General features: G+C 42.0%; 1 protein-coding gene across 1 annotated transcript; it reads left to right on the top strand.

Annotated features, from left to right (window-relative positions):
* Positions 1-1,064: 1,064 nt before the first annotated feature.
* Positions 1,065-21,609, top strand: LOC308298133 (zinc finger protein RFP-like; the record flags this gene model as incomplete). Its single annotated transcript, XM_080741690.1, has 12 exons — positions 1,065-1,127; positions 4,855-5,082; positions 7,538-7,679; positions 9,958-10,215; positions 12,333-12,428; positions 12,855-13,088; positions 14,544-14,691; positions 15,240-15,266; positions 16,859-16,923; positions 18,169-18,291; positions 19,904-20,080; positions 21,268-21,609. The coding sequence occupies exons 2-12, from the start codon at positions 4,856-4,858 to the stop codon at positions 21,607-21,609; spliced, it is 1,839 nt and encodes a 612-aa protein (XP_080597816.1). The 5' UTR covers positions 1,065-1,127; position 4,855.
* Positions 21,610-23,076: the final 1,467 nt, after the last annotated feature.

Raw genomic sequence — 23,076 nt, 5'->3', positions numbered from 1 at the left:
GGTGTCACAAGGGGGGGAAAGGTGGGGCTGAGTTACCAGGGCCCAAGGTGGAGGGGCCTTCATTATTTTATACTTTAGCTATTGAAAAGTAGCAGATATACAAGCTCGCAGCACGGCTGTGAGCTTGTAAATCTGCTATTTTTCAATAGTTTAAGCACAAAATAATGCGTAATAATGTGTTCCCAGTCTAATGAAATAACATTCATGGGGGGCCCGCAGTGAATCCTTGTACCCAGGGCCCAGGATTTGGTGCGACACCCCTGGTTGAGGGTGAATAGTTCACCTCCAAAATGACTTTTTATTATCGATTACTTTCCCGAAGGAGACTTGAGTTCAATAATATTATTGTTTCAATAATAAAACTTTTCCTTTAAATACAAAAATAAACGTGATACATAAAAGTGAAAATACCCAATTTTGTAGATCGGCTATTTAAGATCAGCGCTGGTTGTGGGTTTTTACCTCTGATATACTTACTGTACAATATAATCTCAAACCCCTGTCTTCTATGAACCAAGATATTATGAGAGATGTGATCAAAGGTTATTTATACTTGTTGAGGGAATTTATTGTTGCAGCAGCATAGATAGACCAGAAAAAAAGGAGTAGAGGCACTGTGTAACTGTAAGTATTACAGTAAACAGAAAAATCTCAATATAAAGCATGTAACATAAATACATGCTTATACACAGGGACCGCTAAGGTTCAAAAGTGCAACATATTCCAGTGGGATTAGGCATTAAAACGCCTGTGTAAGTACATTAAAGTGCTGAAACATGGAATACCGCACAGAGGGAAATTAATGATCTCAGAGACCTGCTCTTGAAGACGTACTGTCACTTCATTACGTTTTAGTTAGTGCCAGAGGAGGCTATTATTGTCGGTAGGAAGACCAGAAATACCTGTTAAATGCTGTTCCAAAGACAAGCACACCCAAAAGACAGGGAGGAGCTACGCACTGAACACACAAGCGTCATTGTATCAGATTAGCATTAACCTAATGTCAACACTTCAGCTCACTGGGGTTCTGATCAACTTCTTACACAGACCTCTGAGTCGCTTTAGGGAGGCTTCGACCATCAGAAACCTTTGCTCCTATACAGTAACTGACCTGTCCTCCCCCTCAGGTGAGTGACTATATGGCTAATTAGGCCAAATATAGCAACAAAGAATGGCTTTAGGAATGTTATTGTGCCTCTTGCACAAAGTTAAACCTGCTTGTTGAACTAGACAAGGAGCTGTTGAGCTTTAAATCAAGTGATTCGTCATATATACAGAGACATTGGTTGCGTAAATGGTAGTGTGTAAACTTGAAGTAAACCCCCCAGACAGGCATCAAAGCTGGTTGTAGGTGGCGGTTATACAGAATATTTATTTCGTACTGTGAAAGTATAATGGCGGACAGATTGTGACATGTTCCACTTTTACCATGGAATAAGGGCTATGTAAGCTCCGTGCTACTATAGCAGGGGTGGGCAGCATTTATTTCCACAGGGCCACAATGACTTTGACAAAGTCTGTGAAGGGCCACTTATTTTACAATTGAAACTTGAAATACATAACACACAAGAATTATGTTAAAACTGCTTGAATTTGGTAGACATATGCCATGCATATTGCTTTACAATGAGGTCCTTTCAAGAGAGCTGTACTGTACTGTATCACTCTGTACTCTGCCCTACAATAAAAAATATTAATAGTCACATAAAATAATCTGCGTCAATGCCGTATCAACTTTGAAATGAGGCCTATATATTTTATACTGTATCTTATCTTTTCTGATATGCACCACTTCATAGGTCACTGATAAAACACATGGCATGTTATAAATATGGACTCAAGGTTGACTGTTTTACTGTTAAATTAAAAAGGAAATGCAGTACTAAAATGGTAAATATGAATTACTATTAACTGGAGACAACTTAAATCAATTTGTTACAAAACTGTTAACATATGGCAACCTTTTAGAATGTAGATTTAGTTTTAAATTTTCATTTCTTTTTTGGGGGCAGGTCATTTTTGATTGAGATGGTCAAAGGGCCGGGCCGGGTCTTGCCCCCAGGCCGTATGTTGCCCATGTGTGTACTTAATAGGCTACAGATGAGGCTCTGCAACTTCCTTCATACAGACTGATGGGAGCTCTGCTCAATAACATTTTCAATCTAAAGCCAGACACTAATAGAACAATAGAGGGTATGCACATGCATAAAGTGAGTGGCAAATCGAGTGGCAAAGTCATTTAACATTGTTTAATGCAGTGTTTCTCAAACTTTCAAATTTCAAGGTCTCTCCTTATCTCTGACAGTGTACAAATGAGAAATGAGAAATGACTGAGAAACTAAATGAAGCCGTTAGGGTTCATTCGGTTCCATTAGTACACTAGCTGTCAGAGTTACAGACGTGTATGGGTCAATTTAGACCCCCCTAAAGGAACCCACAGAGTCCCTGGAATCCACTTTGAGAAACACTGGTTTAATGCAATCAGATAGGACTTGTCTGTTTGGATGTATCGGCTGTCATGGCCAGAAAGCAGCTTTTTGCCACTCAGTAGGCGTTCCCACATAACTTCTGGGTATGTATGATGGTGATGTTACACGCATACCCTCTAAATGGTAAATGGTGCATTTATATAGCACTTTTATCCAAGGCGCTTTACATAGATTGTGCATTACATTCACCCATTCACGCACACATTCATACACGGGTGGCGGAGGAAACCATGCTACCAACCATGGCACCAACCTACTCACCGCACCGGGAGCAACTAGGGGTTCAGAGTCTTGCTCAAGGACTCTTCGACATTAACTCAGGGGGAGCCAGGATTCAAACTGGGAACCCCTCGTGTTCTAATAGCGGTTTCTCTACCCCTGAGCTATGCCGCCCCTCTATATCTGTCGATCTCTACAGTGTGTGTGTGTGTGTGTGTGTGTGTGTGTGTGTGTGTGTGTGTGTGTGTGTGTGTGCGTGTGCGTGTGTGTGTGTGTGTGTGTGTGTGTGTGTGTGTGTGTGTGTGTGTGTGTGTTCACCAAAGGTGAAAGAGAAAATATGAGGCTAGTCTTTCAGGGAAGTGCAACAAATGTCATTCTTCCAGGAAAGTGCATCATAAGTATGAATGACGTATTAGCCAAGGTGTAAACTCTAAAATCGACCTGTATTTCCCCAACCACCCACCGGGCCCCAGTGGTGGGAAAAGTACAGCAATGTACTGTAGAAGTACTCTGTTACAAGTAAAAGTCCTTTTGTACAAAAGTATTGGTATCAAAATTTACCAAAAGCACAAAGTACTCATTATGCAGAAAGACCCATTTCACATGTCGTAAAATCTTTTGAAAATAGCAGATCTACAAGCTCACCATGTGTCCCATTGCGATGCATTATGAACTTGTTGATCGTCTTTTTTCAAACGTCTGAAATGTTTATTAATATGTGTTTTGCAATAGCTGATAATCTAAATCTGCAAAGTAACTAGTAACTAATGTTTTCATATTTTTTGTAATGGAGTAAAAAGTACAATATTTGCCTCTGTAGTGGAGTAGAAGTAAAAGTATTGAAAATTGGAAACATTCCAGTAAAGTAACAATTCCTCAAAGGTGTAGCCTACTTACTGTAAGTGTTGTACTTGAGTAAACATACTCAGTTATTTTACACCACTGCCAGGCCCTAAGGTGCTCCTCTTTGTCTTGGGCTGTCGTTGCTGTTAGGATTTATTGTCGTTGTATTTTTTGTTAGGCTGGGGCAGTGTTTCGGTGGTGGTGCCACAGACCTTTGGTGTGCCCTTTGAGATGCTTTGGTGTTCCCTTTGAAATTTGACAGTGAAATCAAAACCTTTTTAATACCTCAAGAAAGGAAAGAGTAATCAACAAACTATATAAAAACTGGTGAAACATTGGCCAAATTGTAAAATAATATAAGAAAGAGGTGAACATTTTTAAAATAGCCACACACCGTATATCTAGGTGTGCCCGGGGATCTTTTGGCTAAGAATAGTAGATGACCTTTGCCGCCTATCACTCCCCATCTCTTCCCCCATTTCTTGTCAGTCTACTGTCCTATCAATAAAGACATAAAAGCCCACAAACAAATCTTAAAAAACTAAAAAAATTGTGACCTGGCAGAAAAAAAGGTTTGGAAACACTGGGCTAAGTGTTAAAATGAAGACTTGAGGAGGAGTAATGAAATGTGTATTTGCGAAGTTAGGGTGCCGGAACAATGGTCATTCTGTCTCTCACTTTATTTACTGAACCATTTTGATCTCTTATCACAACTCCAGCTCCGGTGTAGCAGCATTCATTGTGTCATTTCACTGCCAGTGTTTATTTAGCACGCACACACTCACACAGGCAGCATGCACGCACACACTATAAATAAGACTAATTCCTAAATATGTACCACTTAGTCGAGTCGCTTGTATAGTTTGACTCATAAATAATTAAGCATGATCGTAGACATGTATTTGTGTTCATATAGAATTATTCTTCTCTTCTATCACAGTTATTAATATCGTCTCTGTCGGGTGGAAACCTCATTATTTTTGATGATATTTTCTGCATAGCACTGTGTTTTATTTGTCTGTCATTCAATGTTATAGTAGTTAAAAAAGGAACCCCAATTGAAACAAGCCAAAGGCTTTCCTGTGGTACTGTCATGTACCTTTTCCTATGCATCTAAAGTCTTCAATCAGTCTATCTATCAATCAAACCAAAACTGTTACTTTTCAGGATTCAAATGAAAACATTAATAAAAAAATAAATAAAACACACACAAAAAGTTAGAAGATGGTGATAAGAGGTTTCTCCCCGACAACAACGATATGTTTAAGAAAAAATTAAATGTTTGTTAAAATGTCCTCCAAAGCATGGCCTCGGCGCTGAGCGAGGAGCAGTTCCAGTGCTGCATCTGTCTGGACATCTTCACCAAGCCCGTGTCCATCCCGTGTGGTCACAACTTCTGCCTGGACTGCATTCAAGGCTACTGGGACACCAAGGACACCTTCGAATGCCCGCTGTGCAAGGAGAGCTTCCGCCGCCGCCCCGAGCTCCGGGTCAACACAGGCTTCGCCGATATCACAGACAACTTCAAAAGGTCCACCTACCATTATTTCTTTTTTCTTTTGTTTAAGGTCTTTTGTTTGGGGCTTTTATGCCTTTCTTGATAGGGGGACTGCCCATAAGACCTACATCTCATTAGTCCTACATCTCATCTATCTATAAATGCGAGAAGTCTCTGCGTGTGTGTGTGTCTGTAATCCGCGTATCTCGAGAACCGTTCGTCCCACCGGCTTCAGATTCGGCACGCGCGTTCCCCGCCGCGGCACGGAGTGCAGTGCCGGGTCTCGACCCGACCCGACGCGCGGTTTTCCCGAACCGGCGCGAAACGTTCGGAATCTCCTTATGCGGGGTTGATTGTTGACATCAGGCTGTTTCTGAGGAAATCGGCGAAAGCTCTGACTCATTGTGACATCACTTCATAAAAGGCTCTGACATCACGTACGCCACATGAGTCAACAAAAAATCTCTGTGAGTGTGTATGTATGTAGGTAATCCGCGTATCTCGAGAACCGTTCGTCCCACGGGCACGCGCGTTCTCCATATATGGGCATAAAATGAATGCCCCCATATATGGGCATAAAATGGATAAAGGGACACAGACAGACAGATTCAGAGATCTCCATATATGGGCGTGAAATGGACGCAAATAGACAGATATCTCCATATATGGGCATAAAATGGACCCAGAACTATATGGACGCAAATGGCATATATGGGCATAAAATTTACGCAGAATCACAAAGATCTCCATATACGGGCATAAAGGGACACAGACAGACACACAGACAGACGGATACAGAGATCTCCATAAATGGGCATAAAATGGACGCAAATGGCATATATGGGCATAAAATTTACGCAGAATCACAAAGATCTCCATATACGGGCATAAAGGGACACAGACAGACAGATTCAGAGATCTCCATATATGGGCGTGAAATGGACGCAAATAGACAGATATCTCCATATATGGGCATATATGGGCATAAAATGGACCCAGAACTATATCTGCAGTGATCTCCATATATGGACATAAAATGGACGCTGACAGACAGACAGATAACAGATATCTCCATATATGGGCATAAATGGACACAGGCAAACAGATGGTCAAAACGGGTCCTATGACAACAGGTATAATGGGGTTTGCATTAAAGGGCGGGGCATTCATTCCCTATTTACATTGTTCCGAGTTGGCCAGGTCGCCGACTAGACGCTGGGCCGCCCGAAAGTTAGTCCTAATTTGGTTAGGGTTAGGTTTTAAGTTTAGGTTTAGGCATCGTATTTTCACCAGGTTAACATTCACCAGATTCAGACTAATGGGATGTAGGAACAATGAGATGTCGGACCAATTCCATGGCACCTCTTGATAGGACAGTAGACTGACAGGAAATGGGGAGAGAGATGGGGAGTGACACGCAGCAAATCTGGTCGGGATTGGGACTCGAACCAGCGACACACTGTCATTCTACACTGAGCCCATATGCGCCTGGACCGGTAGGCCAGCGGGCACCCCCTTGTTATTGTTGTGAGTCTCCCCTTAACTTTGTCAGTGTACAAATGGAACCAAATGGACCCTAACACTGTCAACGTTACAGACTTGTATGGGTCAATTTAGACCCCCCCTAAAGGAACCCACAATGTCCCTGGAATCCACTTTGAGAACCACTGGTATAAAGTAACCAAGTACATTTGCTCAAGTATCGTAGGACTACTTAAGTACTTATAGGTACTTTTACTTGGAGTTATTTCCAATTTTCAATACTTTTACTTCTACTCCACTACATCTCAGAGACTTTACTCCACTACAATGACTGTATTAGAAAACTTTGGTAACTAGTTACTTTGTGGATTTTGATTATTATTACAGACATTAACCACTTCAGCCCTATTTAAACTTTCTCAAAATATATATATATTTTTTTAAATATATTTTCTGTCATAGCATCTGGAATGGGGCATTGTGCACAATGAGTACTTTTACTTTTGGTACTGTACTATATTTTGTCTGTACTATATTTTGAAACCAATACTTTTGAACTTTTACTGAAGTACATTTTTAATTCTGCACTTTTACTTGTAACATTATTTAATTACATTATTACTTAAAAACTAAATGTTAGTACTTTTAACACTGTTTCGACACATTGCAGATTGTCTATTTAAAAAAAGAAAAAAGTGATATGAATCAGGTTAGATTTAACACAATCCTTGGGCCCAATCTTGCAGGATTTCTTCTTTTTACTATTTTAATATGTATGTTAAATCTAACCTGATTCATTATCACTTTACTTGAAATTAATTAAAACTGGGCCTGGACCGCTATAGTATAGCGGTCCAGGCACCTAAGCTGCTAACAGCGTGTCGTGAGTTCGACTCCCGTCAATCCCCATCTCTCTGTCTCTCCATTTCCTGTCCGACTAGACTACTGTTCACTATCAGTAAAGACAGAGAAATTAACTGAAACTGAATTGAACTTGAATCAAAAGGTCACTGAAGCTCAAGCTGCGGCAGACTGAAGACGGCGACGCCATCCCGCCGGTACCCCAGAGGACGTGCTCCTCGAGGCCCCGCGCCTCGCCTCCCGACGAGGTGTCCTGCGACGTCTGCTGCGGGAGCAACAAGCTGAAGGCCAGTGGTGTAAAGCAGTGGTTCTCAACCTGTGGGTCGGGAGTCCCCAAATTATTTTGATGATTAACTTAATGTGCAACATTGTTTTCTCACTCAACAGGAAACAAACCAACATAAAGTTTAAGTGTATAGAGGGTATATGCATGTTTCTAAAGTGACAATTTAAGGACTTTTTAATGCCTCTAAAATGACAAATTAAACATTGGCCAAATTGTCAAATATTAGAGCCAGAAATTGTGAAAATAGCCGATCTACGTGCTCACAAAGCGCTGTGAGCATGTAGATCGGCTATTTTCACAATAGAACCGTGTTATACAAAATGTAATGCCTCAAGTTTCTTAGTGCTCGTCAGGGTGGGGGGTCCCCAGTACATTGAATTAAGTACTGTACTTAAGTAGAATTTTGAGGTATTTGTACTTTACTTAAGCATTTCCAATTTCCAATGCTGTTACTCTTCTCCACTACATCTCAGAGGCAAACATTGTACTTTTACTCCACACTAGTAACTTTAGTTACTTTGTAGATTTTTGCCAGCCAAATTTAAATATGAATGTGCGCTTATAACGCCAGGAAATAGCTATATTTAATCATCATAATCACATCAATTTACCAAGCCACTGGTATACCATACCACAAAATGACCACTAGAGCGAGCCATAGACCATAGACTGTGGAAGCCCCCATGTTAACCCATGTTAAAACCAAGGTTCACAACATTCAAGGATGGGACGATGACGTCGATCCCCATTGACATGAATGGGAGACCCGCGGGCCGCCATCTGAGCTCAATACTGTTCAATTCGTGCTTGATCGTCTAAAACCACCATCGGTATGGGCACCGGAACGTATATAGATGCCACACAGAAAGTTTCCGATTCAAAATCCGACCTAGTGAAGCTGCGTGAGGGTCGGATGGTTTGCATTGAGCCTAGCGGCTAGCAGAGGCCTACGTAAACAGGAAGCTATAGCTTAAAGGTGACGTCATAATCGTATCCTTTTTTTTTCACGGTTTACGCCTTTATACTAGCCGAAGGTAAGCTAACCGTTCCGCTCCGTCTATTAACCCAAATTAAAAGCTTAAACAATGCTTTTATATAAAAGTCGATTAAAGTCGCTTGGCAGGGAACTCCATAGTGAGATAGTTGATCTAAAAGTCGACCGGCCCTGACTGAGTTAACTACTTCAGCTCCGTATACATTTCGGCCTTTTGAAAATAGCTCACAATTTGTCGCATTGTGAGTTTGTAGATCTGCTATTTTCAAAAGATTTGAAAACTTGAAATGGGACATTCTGCATAACGAGTACTTTTAAGTACATTTTGATGCCAATACCTTTGTACTTTTACTCAATTAAAATGTGGAATTCCGGACTTTCACTTGCAACAGAGTATCATTGCATTAGTGATACTTTTACTTAAAGGAGTAGTTCACCCCAAAAAATGGCTTGTTTTCTATTGATTTCTCACGGCATGAGTTCAATATAGGCCTTTATATTTTTATGTTGTATTTGTCGCATTCCTAAGCCAATAATTTGATTACAATAAATGTACCCCCATTGATTCTGGATCCGGAATCAATGGGACTAAATTTACTATGATATTCTGGTTTTTTTCTTCGTCTTAAGAATGTGACAAATACAAAAGAATATGTCATGAGTAATCAATAGAAAAAAAGTCATTTTGGGGGTGAACTACTCCTTTAGAGGACAACTTTGTTTTTTTACAACAAGGGTTCATATTTTAGATTGTAATTAGAGAAAAGAAAAAGTGAATGTTAAAATGTTTTCATTTCCTTCATTCTATTGTTTTATCACGTTTACCTTGCTAAAATGTGGGGCATGCGTACGCATGGGGGCATGCGTACAAGTGGCTAAATATGTCTTTTTAGACACAATAAGCCATCAGTTTCTTTATTGCTATTTACAGTAACACTTCTAGCCCCCCTAAGTCACATCCAACCATGAAAGGTTGCGTTGTATCTTGGGAATGGGCTTATTCTGTGTAAAATACATATTTAGCCACTTGTACGCATGCCCCCAACCACTGAAATAAGAATCTCTAAAACAATAGAAAGAAGTAAATGAAATCAATTTAACATTCATCTTTTACATTCTTTAATTACAATCTAAAATATGAACCCTTGTTGTAAAAAACTAAAGTTGTCCTTTAGGAATGTGACAAAGACAAAACAATGAATTGAATTGAATTGAATTGAATTGAAACAATAGAAAAAAAGGTCATTTTGGGGGTAACACGTACTTTTCTCCACCCCTGCTGAAGGCGGTGCGGTCGTGCCTGGTGTGCCAGGCGTCCTACTGCCCGGCCCACCTGACGCCCCACCAACGCGAGGCCGCCCTCCAGCAGCACCGGCTGACGGAGCCCGCCACCTTCCCCGCCCAGGGCCTGTGCAGGAAGCACCGGAGGCCCCTGGAGATGTTCTGCCGGGACGACCTGTCCCCGCTGTGCCTCACGTGCACGGAGACGGACCACAGGGGCCACAGCGTCGTGCCCATGCACGCGGAGAGCGGGAAGATGAAGGTGAAGCACTGACTGACTGACCACCCTGTAGACAATATGCCTTCCGTTTGGTTCCAAGATTTCTAGCGGAAGTCTGCGTTTAACGGACGTTACGTCATGCGGTGCGGGTCTGTTTATATTCCCCAGCGAAAAAACTAAAATAGATTGTAGCTCTTAACTCGCTCTTAATAGGTGTAACATTGCTTGAATCAATGTTTTTGTTTGTATATTGTTTATTGCGAGCGCAACCGACGGAGCAGGAGACGTAGACCAGAGTTTTTCGTGCAGGGAATACGTTTGCAGGAACACCGCACTGTGAAAAAAATATAGCTTCCGGGAAAATTCAGCCCCACCTCCTAGAACGGTTTCTGCCTTATATTGTCACCAGGCTTTTCTCTTCGCAGATGAGTAAGCCTGGCTACGCGAGGCTACTGACTGACTGACTGACTAACTGAATTCACCCTTTGTCAAGTCCTGCCCATTGTCCTGCCCCTCTCCACACCCATTGGTTGCTGTGTCTTGGTGGGACATTCAGTGGGACATTCCATCCACTGCCATGTTAATTCAGTTGCTTCATATTGTTATTCTGTGTGCTCAATTCTAATTTCAACCTTTGTTTCAGTCAATTGGAGCTGCTCAGTGGCAGCATAGTGAGTCAGCATGTTTTTAAATGTTTTTATTCCTCCAAAAATTATGTTTTAGCTAATTCAACATAAATTGACTGCGGAACCAGGGCGGGACAAGGCAGATAGAGCCTGCTGGTTGGTCAGTCAGGGACCAACCAGGAGGCTAACAAAGGGTGAATTAGGTCAGGGGTTCCCAAACTTTTTTGTCTCAGGGCATCCCATAAATATTTTTTTAATCCGAGACACCCCTACATTATAATTTTCACTCACAGCACCTTATATTTATAGCATATCGTCGTTGTCGGGTGGAAACCTTTTATGTCCAAAACCGTTCGTTTTGTATTTATCATCTATAAAATGTACTAACAACGCCTCGCATCGCGAGGCGTTGTGTGCTTGTAGATCGGCTGTTTTCACCAGTTTTGTGCGACGGACCGACGGTCTTGTATGATGAAGCAGGGCAAAAGACGTACACATTTGAAACTTGGAGATACAAGGTTTCTGCCCGACAGTGACGATATCTTAGTGATTATGTTGCGAGGAAAATATTGAGATAATAGCCATTTTGGTTAGACTGACTGAGAAAATAACTTTGTACTTCAAGTTTAAAACTATACTAAATATTTTTTCAAGTGTCCAAATAAATTCCAAATATATCAAATTATCTCGCTTAAGGGACTTAAGGGCTGTCCATACTGTCTTCGACCACCGCACTTTTCGTCGGAAAGGCCCTAATTCTTTTCAGATGTACAGCTTCCCTAACTCAAATTCGGGGTAATGCTTTTCAGAAGTTGCGAGTCACTTTGTAGTTGAACCGGACCTTTCCGACGAAAAGTTTGGTGGTCGGAGGCAGTATGGACAGCCCTTGACTGACTGACTGACTTTTTTGTATTTGTATTTTGCTTATTGTTTAGTTTTGGTTTGTTTTTTTCTCTCCGTTTTGACAGTTTTCCACCTTTTCTTTGTTTCATAAAAGTGTAGGCGAAAGAAACATGGCTTCACCTTTTTGGTCAGAAATGTGTCTATTTTCTTTTGTATTTAAACTATGATACCACGACATTGACTAAATAAAAAGAAAGTCTCTTGCACACCAACAAAAGCGACAGGTGCGTCGAGGAGGAGACCAAACAATGGTCTGGCAAACTGCATAAGAAAAATCTCCACGCACACCATCTTCAAATGCAAAAAAAAGTTTTAATGGGGAATCACAACGTTTGTCTATTTTAGATTCATCTTATCCACAAAATTGACTGAAATAAACTAAACTAACTAACTGACTGACTGACTGACTGACTGACTGACTGACTGACTGACCGAGCAGCTGGCTTGTTGATTAATCAATGGTCAGATTTATTCATTTCATTTATTTGGTCTGCATTTAAACGACTTATGACTTTTCCAAGTGTCCGCTACTGTACACGCGTCAATTGTAATATTGTCAATAGAATTTTACAAGAATGAGATCAACAGTAATATAATGGTGGAACTCCTGTCTCAACCAACCATCTGCAGGCTCAGCTGAAGAAGACGGAGGCAGAGATCAAGCGAATGGTCCAGGCCAGACTGAGGAAGAAGGAGGAGGTGCAACGCTCCCTGGAGCTGAGCAGGGTACGTTTAACACGGTGCATTCACAATAGCTGAACCGTTTGTAATCTGTTTGTGAAACATTTGAACCCATTAAGACCGGGCGGGATTGAACGTATCTTTGTTACGTTAGATTTTCACCAGTTTAACCATTATTTTATGTTTTATCTATAAAAAAAAATAGCAGATATAGAAGCTCACTGCGAGTTTGTAGAGCTGCTATTTTTGAACCTTTTTGCAAATCTTTAAAGCAAACTTTTGTAAATCTTGGCTTCTGGGGGGGTCCCTGGAACAAAATATTTTGTATATATATATATATGGGGGTCGACGGTCAATACCATTGTACTTCTTGACATTAAAGTTTGAGCATAACTGATCATAGAAACATACTTTTTTCTGAAAATCGTTTTAGAGGACATTTTTAGGTTAATTTGTCTTGCCTTACTTCAGAACAGCGTGGAGTCGGAGATAGCGGGCAGCGTCCAGGTCTTCAGCGAGCTGATGGGCGCCATAGAGCGGAGGCAGGCCGAGGTCATCCAGGAGATGGAGGAGAAGCAGAGGGAGGCTGAGAGGAGGGCAGAGGGCCTCCTGGCGGAGCTGGAGGAGGAAATCACTGAGCTCCAGAGGAGGAGCGGAGAGCTGGAGCTGCTGCAGCACACGGAGGACCACCTCCACCTGCTGCAGGTATGAACGATAGGCCTACGTGCTTCTGAATTAACCGAGGACCTAGATGTGATACTAGATTAACTACGGATGTGTCTCTAGATTGACTGTAGATCTAGATCAAGGGTGGGCAACATTGATGATGGAAAGGGCCACTATATTTCCACACTCACTGCAGAGGGCCACATTGCATATTGCTACGTGTCTATGTCTAAAATAGCCGATCTACAAGCTCAAGACGCGTTTGTAGATCTGCTCGTTTTTGCTTCTTTTGAATTGGAATCCTGAATTATTGTTTGTTATTTTTGAATTGGAATCCTAAAATGTAACATTATGATTTAATTTCAAATGCATTTAGTTATACTCATGTTAACTTTATGAACGTAATACAAATACGTTGGACATTAAAAAATACATTTTAATAATACTACTATACTAGTCATTAAGCTACTAATTTAAGCGGGTCGTGTTTACATGTTTGTAATTGTAACAGCTGAAATCAATAATATATCAGTATTCCAATATCAACCAGCGGGCCGCATTAAGTGAAGGTGGGGCCCCCAGGACGCCAGTTGCCCACGTATGATCTAGATGGCTCAAGACTGATGAGACATGTCATAATTTAGACAGTGGTTCGTTCTCAACCTCTGGGTCGAGACCCCCAGGGGGATCCTCACATGATTTTGGGAGGGGTCCCCCGATGACAGTGAGGTGACGATTTAAAGGACAACTCCGCCCTAAATAACATCTATATGCAAATGTTCCTACTTGTATTGATCCAAAATGAATGTCCATGGGGTCTTACTGATTTCCCCCTAATAATCTTTCTATCTGTCTGTTGGGCAGAACCCAGCAGCTCTCATCGCATAGAGTGGAGCCTATAAGCCTATCGCTTTTACACTATTTGTTGTTGTGGTCAGAAGTGTTTATTTTTTTCATGAATGTGTTACTAGTTGTCATTACAAACACATACATGCCTTGGTTGTTTGGACAACACTTTTAACACCCCTGATTTAAGGACTTTTAATACCTAAAGAATTGCCAAATTGTCAAATAATATAAGAAAGAGGCAAGAATTGTGGTGTTGATAGATTGGCTTTTTTCACAATGTTTATCTGTCAAACCTAGCCAAACTAAATGTAGTGGCTCATCTCCAACACCCCAAGTGCTTGTTAGGGTGGGGCACTGGGGGATCCCCAGTTCAAACAGGGGTCGCAGCCTGAAAAGGTTGAGAAATATTGGTATATATAATATTGGAAATATTAATAATAATGACCAAACTAGACAAACGTCCAGAGAAAATACGCAGAAAATTCAGCAAAAAATGCTCTTAATGTGAAAAAATTAAAGAAGAAATTTCTTAATGTGTCACCACAAGGTTGTACATTAGTAGCTATTGAATTACAACAAAGTATCTAGGGGTTTATGTGGTTAACATTTTACACTCATCATGGGAAATGTTGTCTCCTGGTTTAGAGTTTACCGTCTCTCAGCACGCCTCCGTCCAACAAGGACTGGTCTGAGATCAGTGTCCACGCATGCCTCTGTGTGGGAACAGCCAGGAGAGCCATCTCTAAGATGGTGGACATCTGCAAAGAAATGGAGAAGAAGTTGTCTGTTGAGGGTCAGTATCTTCAATATATATATATATATATATATATATCGTCACTGTATCTCCAAGTTTCAAATGTGTTTGTTTTATTTTTTCGTAAATTAAAGCTCTACATCATACAAAAGTGTCTCACAAAAGTAGTGAAAATAGCACATCTACAAGCGGTGTGAGGCGTTGTGTGCTTGTAGATCGGCTATTTTCACTATTTTAAATGGTTTTTAAAATAATAATAATTAAAAAAAAGACAACGACGATATATTTATTTGTACGCGACTTTTCTAAATGTACAAAATCCTGGCATACGGTAATATTAAAATAAATATTACATAATTAACTATAACATACACAACAGTTCACGGTGGTCGTTTTCATGTATTGTCAGTCACTAGCTGTTATTCTTGTTGTACGATCAACTAACTGATTGATACATTAGCCAGGAAGCAGCTGCCAGGAAACTATCAATAAGCTAAGGATCATATTTTATCCTAATAGATAGCCTAGATAAAACATTTTTGTGAGAAAATCCATTAAAACACAAATGTCTTTCCTTCCTCTTGTAGAACTAAAGAGGATCGAACAATATGCAGGTACAGTATGCATGCATGTGTGCACTGCACACAGACACACACACTCTGTCTACAGTGCAGACATAAACACGTCACTCTTCATGGCTGCTTGCTCAAATCAAGTTTGTGCTTCCCTTTAATTATGCTTTTCTTTCGACACGCTTGGACTACTGTAATGCACTTTTATGTTGGCTTAAAACCAAGTCTCCATTGCACGGCTACAGTTAGTCCAAAATGCTGCGGCACATTTCCTAACAGGTACAAGAGTGACCACATACATGCTGGCTACTCTTCACTGGCTACCGTAGGGAGCAGTTAGTATCAAAACCTCCGCCTCATGTCAGTCAGTCAGTCCGTCAGGCCTCATGTCACGCTCCATATATGGCCCTTAGGATGGCGAGAAGTGACCTCACCCTAAGGCTTAGGGTGAGGTCACTTCTCGCCATTAGGGCGTCTTACTAGTTTTAAGATTGTATTGTTTGTTTTTAAATCATAAAACATGAAACACCAGTAAGACTCCCTAATCGGGAGATAAGCAACCGTCAGGTCGTATACACAAACTTTAGAAGGCAATCGTAGCTAATCAGGAGGGAATATGGGAAATGGGACAGATCCATGTTGATGACATGACTTTAGAGATACTGTGTACCGCTTTGCATGATTCTAGGGCAAAATCTGTAGGAGCAGTGTCCAAAAATGTGTTTTGCAAGAATCGGCCTCATGGTGGCGCTAGAAGAGGGCCATGAGAGAAATCAGGGCTGTAGGTTGTGGTTTGCCAGCCAAGGAGTGTGTGTGTGCAAAGTCTGGCATGGATAAGGCAACGGTGGCGGAGATAAGAGTAGGGCGAAGAGTGTGACGTGACGTGACGGACAGAGAGACAGCCGGTGGAGCTTTTCATAGTAACTTGCAACCTGACGGTCGCAACTATCCGCCTCTGCAGTTCATTGGACCGATCTGTAACAACTGCAGAACGGACGTCCGGGAAAAACCGAGGGAACGCTGCCAGTCAAAGTGACTTCTGGCCAATCACAGCTCGTCTTTTCTACAGAGCTTTATTGACGTATGTGTGACGCATGCGGAAGCGATGCAGATTCCGTCAGTTCCTTGATGCACATTCACCAGAGCCGATGGAGGCGTACCTTTCTATGTCTATGGGTTAAATCACTGAATGGGTGGGCACCCCAGTATCTCTCAGAACATTTAGAGGTTTACGATCCCCCTAGGTCATGATTTTGGTCTACGGGCCGGTTGAAACTGGAGACCCCAAAGGGCCAAAAAAAGTCGTGGTGACCAAGCCATCTCTGTCATAGGTCCCACTTTATGGAGTGCGCTCCCTTCCCATATCAGACTGGCCCCCACCGTCGAGGTTTTTAAATCTCGTCTTAAGACACACTTTTTACGCCCTGCATGGCTTTTAATTCCATTTGAGAGTTTTCTGTCGTCTTTGTTTTGTTTATTGTTTCACTGTCTGTTGACACGGCTGTGTCCTATATTTTCCGTGAATATGTGTGTTTTTTTTTCTTATTTCACTGCATGTTTTGCTGTATTTTAGCCTTGATTCTTCTTCTTCTTTTCATCCTTCAATCCTTATTCTGTTTGATCTGTCTTACCAGTTGATGTGACTCTGGACCCAGTTACAGCTGCGTCCTGGCTGGTTCTGTCTCCTGACGGGAAGCAGGTACATCCTAAACTTGAGTTATTCTCACATTTCTTAGCAGTGTTGATTTGTGACATCAAATTTTGGATAAGTTATTTTAGTTTTAGTAATATTTTAGTCATCTGAAATGTTTGTTTGTTTGATTGATTGATTGATTGATTGATTGATTGATTGATTGATTGATTGAAGACTTCATTAGAAGTTTGCATAGAAAAAGGTACAGTTTCATGACGGTACAGTTCACTGGTACAAGGTCAACCAAAAGAGATCCTAGGGAAGCACTTGGCTTATTTACACAGGAAACCATTGAGTATCTCATATAACATTGAATGACAGACAGATAGAACACAGTACTATGCAGTAGATATATCAGGAGAAAATAAAATAAAAAAGAGACTAATAAAAAAAACAGTGCAAAAAAATATACAGTAGGTAAATACAAAGAAGGGTCAGGGGAGGGTAGGGCTGGGCTAGGTTTGTTATTGCCAGTTGCGAACGGCTGCTGCCTGTAAGTGTTTTTTTTTTCAGGGTGATTTTAAAGGATGCTAGGGAACCACACTTGAAAAATCGGTGAAAATGTTGTGAACTTCTCCTTTGGTCCAGCCATTCCTGGGGTGTGTGAAAATGGTCCAGTGAAGGCACAGTCTACTGCCAACTGTGGGAAAACGGGATTATTATTTTTTCTCTTAAAGAGTTCCCTGACAGAGTTGTTATTGCATCATCTACTTGTATACTGTTGTCTAGTGCAGTGGTTCTCAACCGCAGGTTATTTTGGGGGGTCCCCAGATTATTAACTTAATATACAACATTGTTTTCTCACTCAGCAGTAAACAAACCACCATAACGTTTAAGTGTAGAGGCTATCTGCACATTTCTAAAGTGACAATTTAAGGATGATTTAATACCTCTAAAATTACAAATTAAACACTGGCCAAATTGTCAAATATTAGAGGCAGAAATTGTGAAAATAGCCAACGCACGTTGTGAGCATGTAGATCGGCTATTTTCATAATAAAACCGTGTCATAAAAATGTAATGCCTCAACTCTTAGTGCTCGTCAGGGTGGGGGTCCCTGATCGGAGTTCCCAGATGTCCTTCTTTTTTTGGGGGTCCCCAGTTAAAATATGATTATTTTGGGGGTCGCGGCCTGAAAAGGTTGAGAACCACTGGTCTAGTGGTTCAACAGCTGATGATGATGATGATGATGATGACGATGATGATGACGATGACAGTGATGATGATGATGATGATGATGATGAATGACAGGTGAACCTCGGCTACAAGCAGACCCGGATCGCAGCCCCTGACGATCCACGGAGGTTTGACTCGTGCGTCTGTGTTCTGGGGAAACAAGGCTACAGCAGTGGACGCCGCTACTTTGTGGTACAGGTAAGAAGACCACAGACCTCATGGCCCAGGTTTGGAATAATAAGAAAAAAACGTAGGTCCAACTATCTGATTCAGATCCATGTTCAGCTCCTCTTCATCGTGTTCCAGAATGTGATATTCCGGGGTTTCCACTATAGTGCAGTGTGGTTTACACGCTTTTTTTTACTTGAAATTCCCCCTTCTTACATGTGACCCCCTCTGGATGTCACCATAGACACTTAAACTCTAGTGCTGGCCATAAGCCCTATTCACGGCCCGCCCACTCAGCATCCCCCGGGTGCTGAAGTCCCGTTTTGAAGGGGAAAATCCTACTATAAGCCTATATAGTTAACACAAAAATCGCAAATTTAATGCAATTTCCGAATAGTAAATACGGCTAGCATGATCAAGAACACAAGATAGTAAAAGGCACAAAGCATTATAATTTACTTTACCGTTAGAAATAATGATTTGTTGGCTTTAAGTCCAGCTATTTCTGTTATAGTTTCCCCTTCTAAATTGAAGTCAGCACACGGGGGATGCTGAGAAATTTGCTGAGTGGGCGGGCCGTGAATAGGGCTAATCGGGAAAAGCGGGACAACTCTCTAAATTGCCGGCCCACAAAGTAAATATAACTCATGTAATCGGCCCACTGGCTTGTCTCGTATGATCTGAAATGGCCAATCTTTGAGTAGCAGCAGCTATAGAGAGACATCTATCTCTATAGCGCTGTGTAGCAGCAGCCCACAGAGCCATCACATTGGCCCCACTGGCTTGTCTATCATCTGAATACTGGCCCACTACTCCCTAGCTTCCTTGACTACTCCTGCATGGTTTACATACAACATCATTAAACTCTCTTTATACCAGAAAAAAGATGACACCTAAAATCACAACCCTAACCGTTCATCGGTTAGTATTTGAGGCCTCGCGGCACGTCCGAAAGGCAAAAAAATCCATGCCATGCAATGCCTCTCCAACTCCTTTTCCTGGGCTGAATCAAGGGCCCAACCCGTCCCAATATGTCGCATGACAAATAAAATATAATCAAAAACATACAATCTACAAGCTCACAACGTGTCACATCGCAACGTGTTGTGAGTTTTCTTTTTCTTATATTTTGAAATATATATTTTTGATGATGTTAACTTCATAATGATGTTACATGTGGGAGTTTGCTGTGATTTTGTGCTGCTTAGGCCTTACGTCCCACCACCTACAGTACATGATCTCAGAGGCAAATATTATACTTTAACTCAACTACAAGTATTTGTAGATTTAGATTATTATGACAAAACATACATTATCCACCCTATACATTTCGGCCTTTTGAAAATATACAATCTAATGTACAAGCTCACAATGCGTCCCATCGCGAATCATTGTGCGCATACATTTGTGTATAGATTTGAAAACGTGTGAAACAGGACATTCTGCCAATGAGTATAGCCTACTTTCTACTTTTGGTGTACTTGAAGTATATTTTGATACCGACATCTTTGTACTTTTACACAAGTACATTTTGAAACAGGGACTTTTACTTGTAACAAGAGCGTTTCTACATTGCAGCATTGGTACATTTGCTTAAGTAAAGAACGTGAATTCTTTTTTTCCCCCCAACCACTGACTCCAGGTTGGCGATAAGACGGACTGGGACGTGGGCGTGGCCAGGGAGTCCGTCAACAGGAAGGGCAGCATCACGGTGAACCCCGACAGCGGCTTCTGGGCCATCTGCCGCCGCAAGGCCGGCTGCCTGAACGCCTGCGCCGGACCCTCCGTGCCCCTCCCCCTGAGAGACGCTCCCCAGAAGGTTTATTGTTGCTTATTGTTTATAACAGGGGCGGGCAACTCTGATGATGGAGAGGGCCACTGTATTTCCACTCACACAGTGGCGTCAGTTCAGAAAGTTCATCAATTAATGCCCTACTGTACTTCGTCATTCTATTTCACACAAAAGTAGCAAAAATAGCCGAAACACATTGGAGCTTGAAAATCTGCTATTTTTGCAATTTATTTTTTTATTGGAATTCTGAATAATCTTATGCATTTTTTTAATTGGAACCCCGGAAATGTAATTATTTATTTAATTTCAAATGCTTTTAGTTATACTTATGTGAACTTAAATACAAATACATTGGACATTAAAAAAAGACAACAAAATACTAGTCGTTGAGCTACCAATATAGAGTGAAGTAAATAAAGCGGGTCATGTTTGCATGTTTGCAATTGAAACACAGCTGAAATCAATAATATATCAGTATTCCGATATTAACCTGCGGGGCCCCGGGCCGCCAGTTGCCCATGTATATTAGGATCCCCATTAGCTTTTGCCATGACAAAAGCTAGTCTTCCTGGGTCCGATGCAGACACTTGTATGCATGTTCTTTTAACTTGCTCTTAAAGGTGAATTTTGTGTCTGTCTTAGTTATGCAATTAGGCAATGCGTTCCATCCTATCACAGCTCTATGTAAGAAAAGTAGATTTGAGAGGATTTGTTCTTGATTTAAGTGTTACCAGATCACCTGAACTAGCTTGTCCAGCAGGCACGTGCACACATAGACATCAAGGGGGCTTGAGCACCTGCCCTTTTATCCGTCTGTAAAAAGTGCCCTCTCCAGACCATGAATGCAGTTTTTTCTATGGTGAAAGAAATGCAAATGCCCTCTTTCCATGCCATACCTGAAGGCAGCATTCAAGAGAATTGCCTTGTCCAAACTCTCCTGAACTTGAACGCAGCATCTTATGTTGAAATAATTGACCTCTCTCTGTAGAAATCCATGCCATACGCCATGTTGCCTTTTTTTTATGCTTAGTTTAGTGTGGTATCAAGTACCGAAAATAGCCGACCTCCAAGCTCAAGCACAACGCGTCGCAGCGCCTGCTATTTTCGATAATTTCACTAAAAGGCACTTTTAGAAATGTCAGCACCTGCCTCTCTAACATTCTCTGCACGTCCCTGTTGTCCAGTCATTATGTTCTTCTCTTATGTACCTGAAGGTGGGCGTCTTCCTGGACTACGAGGGCGGGACGGTGGCGTTCTACGACGCCGAGGCGAAGTCGCACATCTACGCCTACCGGGGGTGCGCCTTCACCGAGGCCCTCTACCCGTACTTCAACCCGTGCCTGCACGACAACGGGAAGAACGTCACGCCTCTGATCATCTGTCCCGTCGAGACGGGAGGAGGAGGAGGAGCCGGGGCGGCGGCGGCGACGGGACATTTCGGGCGGGGAGTCGAGGCCCACGTCCCGCCCGCCGCGCCACTGCGGGCGGTGCCGCCGGTGCCCCCTCGGACTCGCCAGGCGTCCGTCCGCTCTCTGTCGCGTCACACCCTGTTCTGAAGGAATCTCTGGGGCTAAAGCAGTAGACTGGGGCAGGATACTGTGCAGAACGGCAGGGGTGTCGCACCAAAATTCTGGGCCCTGGGTACAAGGATTCACTGCGGGCCCCCCATGGATGTTCTTCATAGGGGGAGGGGGTTTAACCCATTTGGACTGGGAACGCATTATTACGCATTATTTTGTGCTTTTCTAAGGTTTTTTGAAAAGCCTATGTTTCTATGTCAGTGGTGCACCTATTCACGTGAAGGACCCCCAAAATGATATGTATTTGGCCACGGACCCCCATCTCAAAATATTTAGTTCCAGGGACCCCCCCAGAAGCAAAATTTGAGTTACAAATGTTCGCTTAAAAAATACATATATTCAAAGATTTGCACACATTTTCAAGAGTTTTCAAGAATAGCAGATCTACAAGCTCGCAGAGCAGCACTCGGTGCTGCTTCTTATTAAAGAATACTGAGGATACGGGTAATTCTAGTTGGACGTACCATATTTTGACATGTGTGAGCCTTCATTAAGCACTTTAGTTTTGAAATCTGAATGTTTGTGTATAGGCGTATGTGGCAAATTGGCTCATCCGCTCCAAACCAGGTCATGTGTCAGGGCTAATCTGATGGTAGTGTTGTGTTGGGTTGAAATGAACAAACTCAGAGCATTTTTTATTGGACCTCCATACGGTATACTGTAGCACCAAACTGCTTATGTAGTTAAGACCCCTATCTCTGGACCCATATGTTCATAACTTCATATGGATCATCATCATCATCATCATCATCATCATCATCATAACCATCTGTTTAACCACAGCAATCCTTTCCCCATGTAGTCTTCCTCTCAGCCTTCCAACTCTCTAGAAAAAGAAACCATTCCCTGCTTCCTCATACACGTCAAGGAAGGTAGATTAAGGAGAGGACACTGGCAGGCCCAGCTGGCAGATTCGTCGCGCTGAGAGGCAAACTGGAGCCAGGAGTTGGATGGAATGCATTGCAGACAATCAGAGCCAGATGGACCAGCTTATAAACAATCACTATTTCTTACTTACTTACTTATCTTTGTAAAATACTCCGGGGAAAAATACAAGACATATCACACGTTGTTTTCTGCTGTGTTGCTTTTTGTTGTGTACACTCGGGAGTCACAAGGGGGGGAAAAGTGGGACTGAGTTACTAGGGCCCAAGGGGCCTTAATTATTTTATACTTTAGCTATTGAAAACTAGACCAGGTCACCTGGTCGTGCCAGACCCGCAATGAAAACTAGTATGGCACTGAACTAACACATGAACACACAGGATTTTATAGTCTCAGCAACAAAGCGTAGTGAGCTTGTAGATCGGCTGTTTTCACTAGTATGGCACTGAACTAACACATGAACACACAGGATTGTATAGGCTGAGCAGCTGGAAATGTTTGTGAGCTTGTAGATGGGCTGAGGAATTTATAGTGTCAGCAGCTCGTCAGCCAACTCAA

The sequence above is a fragment of the Nannobrachium achirus genome (assembly GCF_963921795.1).
Source record: "Nannobrachium achirus genome assembly, chromosome: 14".
In the NCBI taxonomy this organism is placed as follows: Eukaryota; Metazoa; Chordata; class Actinopteri; order Myctophiformes; family Myctophidae; genus Nannobrachium; species Nannobrachium achirus.
The sequence above is the reverse complement of the archived record's forward strand: the minus strand, read 5'-3'. Positions and strand labels throughout refer to the sequence as shown.